This window comes from Perkinsus marinus (assembly GCF_000006405.1).
Source record: "Perkinsus marinus ATCC 50983 genomic scaffold scf_1104296955288, whole genome shotgun sequence".
In the NCBI taxonomy this organism is placed as follows: Eukaryota; Perkinsozoa; order Perkinsida; family Perkinsidae; genus Perkinsus; species Perkinsus marinus.
Window position 1 is genome coordinate 234,307 of NW_003207820.1, and position 6,760 is coordinate 241,066.

Consider the following 6,760-nt stretch of genomic DNA (forward strand, 5'->3'; position numbering starts at 1 on the left):
TAATTGACAGGTCAGCTCAACCCTCCACTGTCGAAGCCTATAGGCGAAGATTGATGACGTGCAATGATGATAATAACAGTTTCCTCAGTCTATGGTGTAGTCCTCAGGACTTGCGCTTCTTTTCTTTCTTATGGGAATGATGATGATGGTGATGCTTATGCTTGTGCTTCTTCTCTCCATCGTTTCCCTGATCATGAAAAACTACGCTGTTATGAAGGTCAGACAGCATCAGGAAACTCCTTCCCTCCACTCACCGCATCCTCCTCCTCCTCTTCCTCGTCATCGTCATCACTACTGCTGTCGGCCGCTCCACCAGCATCGTCCTCATAGTCTTCATCATCGCTCTCATCCTCAGACGGGAGATCATCACCGAGGTCAGGTGAGCCATCTGATGGAGTGATGCACATCCCTAGTACCTAGACATCCTACCCGGGGAGGAGCCGTCCTCTCGTGACCTCTTGCCCCCAAGGCCCAGACCAGAGCCCTCCAGATTGCGTATCCTTATACCAGCCTTCTGGATGAACTCAATAAGGCCGTTATACTCAGACCTGATAGTGAGGACCACACCTAGTTGACTACTACGGCACGATGCAAGTCTCACCTGTCCATCTGCTGGAAGTCATGAGGCTGCCCTTCGCCCTTACGATAGACCTTAAGGTCAAAATAACGGGTTTGGGTAAATCCAGAATCGGCCCGAGAGAACTCTAAAAAGACCAATAACGACCTCACCCCAACCTCATCACACACTACCAACAGCCAGGACGTCGTCGTATCGTATCCACATAACGGGCTTGTTGACAAACAAGAAGCTCTTCTTGAGTGGGTATAAGAATCCATCGTTCGCTTTATGAGAGCATCTCACCTAAGGCAACAGTCCTTTTCCCTCTTCTCCGTCTGAGCCCTACGCAGTTATATCCATTGGAAGCCTTGAAGTCCTGACAGGGCGTGACCACATTCTTACCGGTCATATGCTTGAACAACTGTCCCATCACAGCATACAACTTCTCCCCTACAGGCATACACACTATAACACCATCGTGCCCATAGTCCAGTACCGTTAACAACCTTCTGGAGTTTGCATTTCTCCAATTCCTCGTCATCCAAATTGATCGCCAAGTCCTCCACCTCCCTCTCCTTATCATACTGCATAACCAAGAAGCTATAAGCCGTGTTGCCTTGCCGTACCTACACACAGTGGTCGCTACTACTAGGAGAAGGAGGAGGAGCTCCTACCGGCTGGTCCAGACCGAGGACGAAGGATATATGAACGCTGTCAGGTTTGGGTAACATGAACATTCTAGAGACGTTCATGTACTTGATGGTATAGTCAAAGGACTTGCCCCTCAGCTTGAAGGATGAGCGGAACATATCCAAATCGTAATGGCCTCTGGGTAGGACAATAGGTATGTTGAGGAACTGGCAGACGGTAGTGCCGCCACCTACGAGGAGGAAATGATGCCAAGGCGACGACAGCCAACCAGCACTACCACTAGCAGCGCCTGACTTCTGGATGAGCTCATCCTTCAACTTCGCCGCATACTCCTCATTGGGTATGAAGAACCTAACACAAACCAACCATGACCACACCTCTGATTCTATATCCCAATACCAACCTCATCTCGACAAGACTCTCATCATCAGCATCTCTAGTGTCATCCACATGGAACTCCAAGGCTACCTCATTCTTACCAGTTGGGACCACCTGACAGCAAATGGCATATAGGGACAACCAGAGAAGGTACTTCCCCGACCTGTGCGATATCAGTGGCCTGAATCTCATACGCCATCTCATTGCCATTCTTCAACTTCAATTCCGTACCAGACCAACTACTCTCACCCCAGCACCAACCACGGGTGGAGACCTAACCACACGTCAACCCCGACCCTCCCTAGGGAGTTCTTTCTCCACCTTATCCTTTTTCAAGTCAAGGCCATAATGCTTCTTGAAGAACGCTTTCACAGTCTCATAATTTGAGTCCTGGAAACCATCGTACTTATATATATCACCGTTCTTCATCACGATCTGTGAGCAAGCCTATGACTCCCTCAGAGCTGGCAACCCCTACCTTCAAAAGGCACTCCTTGCTGACCTTATACCATGCTACCGATGCGATATCCTGACAACACATTCTAACGGTCCTACCACTCCATCAACACATCCCAAGAGGACCCAACCTCATACTACCTCTTTGTTCAGCTGTGTGGTCTGACCCGTGTGCCGATTCCGCCATCCCAGCATCTCATGATTGGCCTTGAATAGACCAGTCGCCGATCGGCCTGCCGTCCTCACAGTACCTGCCACTGCCACCTCCTATTAGTCTACTACAGAGTATGTACTACCATAAGAAAGCGTATCAGGAACCACCAAATCAGCCATGAATGAACCACCCTAGCAAAACCACTCAGAATACCCTCCTTATAAAACACTCTACGCAACAACCCAAGAGCCTCGAAACTCGACAACACCCTTCATAGTCTCATGCTCCTACTTGCGCCACTTCCGCCTTGAAATGGTAACAAGCAGGAAAAGAGCTGTTGAGGCCTACCACCCCAAGGGGAGGTCGTACTTGGTCTGAGTATCCTCGGACCCTCCTATAGACCTGGCAATCAAATGCCAAAACCCCTCCGTATTTTTCCTAGAGGGTGCTTATAGCCTTACAGTGACGTAAAATGCTGACTGGGCCATTCTGAATGCTCTCATTGCATAGATACGAATCGAGCCTCACCGATCCCACGTAGTAGAGGTTCTGCAATTCGCCGCTCCAAGTTCGACCATAAGTAGTTACAATTTCGAAGCCGGACGGCTTTCCCTGTAGAACGCACCCAGTGGCTCCAGATCGATACCTCCCCTGCCCATGAACCGAATCGCCCCTCCCAATCTCAGTCTCCGATGCGCTGGCCTTGACCCTTTCTACCATAACAAGGATAAAATTCAACAAGATAGGTCTCAGCATCCAGGTCCACTACCAGACTCCTTTCTATACTATTCAGGACCTCAGTGCATCTGAATAAAACACAAGCCACAGAAATAGCACCCACGGACCGTATTCAGCAGGCCACCTGATCTCTTGTCCTTCAACCTGAGATCCCATGTGGGATCAGTTGTGCCGGCTTCGCGGCGGCGCAAGTTGTAAATCTCGCTCGCCCGAAATTCATTAGTTGAAACGGGTGAAACGGCTGGGCGTCACGGCTTCTTCGTGTAGCCTTCTCTGAGCCTTTAGAGAGCCTTTATAGTGATCTTTGAGTGATCTGTGAGGACTATCTTCTAGATAGTATCGGGAACTATCTCTTTCGTAACTAACCCTAACACCAATAGGTCTGTTATACCCTCAACGCTCTAGTACATTGCGTTAAGCCTCAGGAGTCTATGGAATTACGTTCTGGTTCTAAGTTATCCCCCTCTGTCGGTTCTGTCCGCAGAGGGAGATCTAGAGAGGAATCTAGTGCTTTTCCTCTTCCCCCTAGTAACAGGATTCCATCACCCGCTCCTGCACATTCTACCGGGATAATACCCCGAACCAACTCACAAACTCAAGATGACGACCGCACGCACAGCAAGGCCCCTCAAGAGAGAGAGCCATCTAGCTGTACTGAACCTCCTGACCAAGGCGTCTCTGATCAATCCCTGGTTGGTCTACCCCCTATCCTCAAGGGGGGTGCATCCACGAGCTCGAGGGCTACGAGGACATCGTCCAAGGGTCTCTATGGCAAGAGCCAGACCCGCCTCAAGCCCCCGGTCGCCCGAATCAAGGAGCGTGATCGAAGTGATGCCCATCTAGTCGAGAAGAGTTCACAAGGGACGTCATCAAGCTCAAGGCTCCGTGAAGGGCTCCCATCTATGAGGAGCGCCTTCGTGACCATCCCCAGGCTGGGGACCCCAGCCGACCCGAACTGAGTAGGAAGCGACCGGCGGTCGCTTCCTACTCGTGGGACCGTTCCTCTACGTTGAAAGAACCTCATATTGTGGTACCTGGCCAGGGCCGCATCTACAGACCAGTGAGCAAGTCGTTTCAAGCGTACAAAGGGGTGGAGTAAGTTCCGTGTTATCTCATCCGAGCATCCATGGTTGTGCTCTTGTTCAGAGAAGGCAATAGTAAACTGGAGTGGGACATTGCCAACCCTATGGAGTCTGTATTCCATGCCGTTGCTATATGTGATCCTGAATTCGACTGGTCCTCTGTTGATCTCGTCACAGACCGCAACAATCTGAGGAAGTTGCTGAAGTTGGTGGACCCAGTTCAGAGCAAGCCATTCTTCCCGGGTGCTGAGGAAGGATTCGCAATCCTCGCAGATGTCCCAGCTGGCAAGAGACCAGTTGTGTTCACTGCGCATAGAGAGGGTCTTGAGAGGATTAATAGAGGCTTTGGTGCATCCTTCGAGGAGCATGTGACGGTGGCTCCCAAAGGGACCGCTAGCTTCGAAGAGTATCATAGGCTCGTCCTCCTGACCATCGACAGGTTGAGAATACTCGTTAGAACTGAAGTCGATGCTGTGTTGAATGACTCTGGAGACGAGGCTTCATTGAAGGATTGGATCCTCTGTAAGGGCAGCGATACGATGCATTACCGCGCCTTTGGGAAGTTCAACGCTGAGGAGACGGTGGTTGAACTGAAGAGCAAGAGCGCTTTCTTCCCCGACTTCCAATGGAGGGCTACCTTCTACCAGATGTTATTAGGCAAGGCGGATAAGATGGTCCTCGGCTGGCACACAAGGGGCCTCTTCAAACCTCCAACTGAATATTCAATATCGCAAATACGAAGTAAAGTGGAAGACGATGTTGATAAGCGTATCCGTCAACTCGGCGCTTTACTTCAACGCTTGGTCGATACACTCAAGGGGGAGGAGATGCCCAAGGCGTTGGAGTTGACTTGGGAAGGGCGACTATCTGATCTCATCATCGAGGCAGGCAATGTGACGAATCCGACTGGTGTTTCGGAGACTTGCAGATTCGTTGAATCGTTCATCGAGTAGATCGCTCAAGTTCAAGTGGGTTTACATCCTTTCTTTTTAGACTTATCAAGTTCCCCGCAAGCACTGTGTTATGATAGTCTACACCTTTTCCCGTGCAAGTTTGACAAGTGAGCAGGCAAGTATGACGGTGTTACAATCAAGGTTGACTTTGAGAATTCAAGTATGTCACAATCTAATCACGTTACAATCAAGATTGACAATGAAAATTCAAGTAGAGTATTTGTCGACTTGATGATTTATCGCTGTCGGTCTCTGGGGGACATCCAACGTGATGAGCCTAGGTGAGGAGAAGGTCGTGTAGCATCAGAATGACAAGTACACAGAGTGTTTTGAATGATTGACGTGTAAGTAGTGACTGAGTTCCCCTGTACACTCTGGCCGGGTTGGTGGAGGTGATTACGCTGTCCTCACCAAACCGTTTTACGAATTACAGGTGGTCAGGTAGCATAAACTTCTCACTCGCTACAAAACTCTCAAGCCTACGTTCAGTGGATTTTGTCCCGCCTACTCGACGAGGGCTACCATTTTTTCTGCCTCGCCACTAATTTCTCCTTCGTCCCTGGTTGTCTTGTCGGGTTTTGGGTTTTTCCTTCTACGACTTGCCCTTGTTCTTTGTTGTTATCTATTCTGATTATGTTTTTGTTCTAGCCTTCGCTCTGCTCGTCACGTATTGTTGTGGCCCGAGGAGAAATTTGGTGGCGCGCGCAAACTGTCGATTTTGAAGATGATCGGAACTAGCGCGCGCGCCCTTGATCGACTGTGTGCAGGAGCGGGTGATGGAATCCTGTTACTAGGGGGAAGAGGAAAAGCACTAGATTCCTCTCTAGATCTCCCTCTGCGGACAGAACCGACAGAGGGGGATAACTTAGAACCAGAACGTAATTCCATAGACTCCTGAGGCTTAACGCAATGTACTAGAGCGTTGAGGGTATAACAGACCTATTGGTGTTAGGGTTAGTTACGAAAGAGATAGTTCCCGATACTATCTAGAAGATAGTCCTCACAGATCACTCAAAGATCACTATAAAGGCTCTCTAAAGGCTCAGAGAAGGCTACACGAAGCAGCCGTGACGCCCAGCCGTTTCACCCGTTTCAACTAATGAATTTCGGGCGAGCGAGATTTACAACTTGCGCCGCCGCGAAGCCGGCACATACCCCGCGTGCGACATTTGAGCACCCATACATCATCGATAATCAAATACAAGAATAAGTGACAGCTATCGATACAGCGATAGATGAGAGAAGAAATAGACGATATCCTCGTCACGATTACTATCTTTATCGCGATAGCTGAGCGAAAAATAGATAATAACTCATTGTCGTCATCATCGACCACTAATAGCTTCTTATTTCGCCATAGAATGAACAATCGGACAGAATCGATTGCCTTCGCGAGCGATAGAATTGACGCCTTCCCATGGCACAATGATGCATACGTAGGGCAAATATCATAGCTTGCATAACCGTTCAAGTAGATTCCTCGTCCTTACCGATAAAGATCGTGTAAGAGCCCTAGTTGATGGCGCGATGAAAATGAGCTCTTCTTGTCGAACAATGACACTATCGATATTAGGGGATACAGAGAGCTCACCGAGTAGACCCAGGGTAATAGGTTGGATGTGGACCAATTTGGTTTCCTGCCTACAATGCACTGTAGGGTTCGGAATTGCAATGTCATTCGATACCACAGCAAGTCCCGCATAGACCCTAGAAGTAGAAGCAACCAACCAACCATCTTGAGGGTAGATCATCAATTTAGAACCGAACCTCGTTGTTATCGTAGAGTTCA

General features: G+C 49.2%; 2 protein-coding genes across 2 annotated transcripts; one reads left to right on the plus strand and one right to left on the minus strand.

The window, feature by feature from the left end:
- Positions 1 to 32: 32 nt before the first annotated feature.
- On the minus strand, positions 33 to 2,379 carry Pmar_PMAR029061 (structure-specific recognition protein, putative). The gene is made up of 15 exons (XM_002775907.1): positions 2,341 to 2,379; positions 2,186 to 2,295; positions 2,067 to 2,117; positions 1,910 to 2,023; positions 1,752 to 1,862; positions 1,614 to 1,702; positions 1,488 to 1,561; positions 1,234 to 1,439; positions 1,056 to 1,185; positions 906 to 1,009; positions 751 to 862; positions 602 to 704; positions 430 to 548; positions 255 to 388; positions 33 to 187 (listed from the first exon to the last, which is right to left on the minus strand). Exons 1-15 carry the CDS (start codon positions 2,375 to 2,377, stop codon positions 104 to 106), a joined length of 1,578 nt encoding a protein of 525 aa, XP_002775953.1. The 5' UTR covers positions 2,378 to 2,379; the 3' UTR covers positions 33 to 103.
- Positions 2,380 to 4,062: 1,683 nt separating this feature from the next.
- On the plus strand, positions 4,063 to 4,971 carry Pmar_PMAR029062 (conserved hypothetical protein; the record flags this gene model as incomplete). The annotated part of the gene is made up of 1 exon (XM_002775908.1): positions 4,063 to 4,971. The coding sequence occupies one exon, from the start codon at positions 4,063 to 4,065 to the stop codon at positions 4,969 to 4,971; it is 909 nt and encodes a 302-aa protein (XP_002775954.1).
- Between the last annotated feature and the right edge of the window lie 1,789 nt (positions 4,972 to 6,760).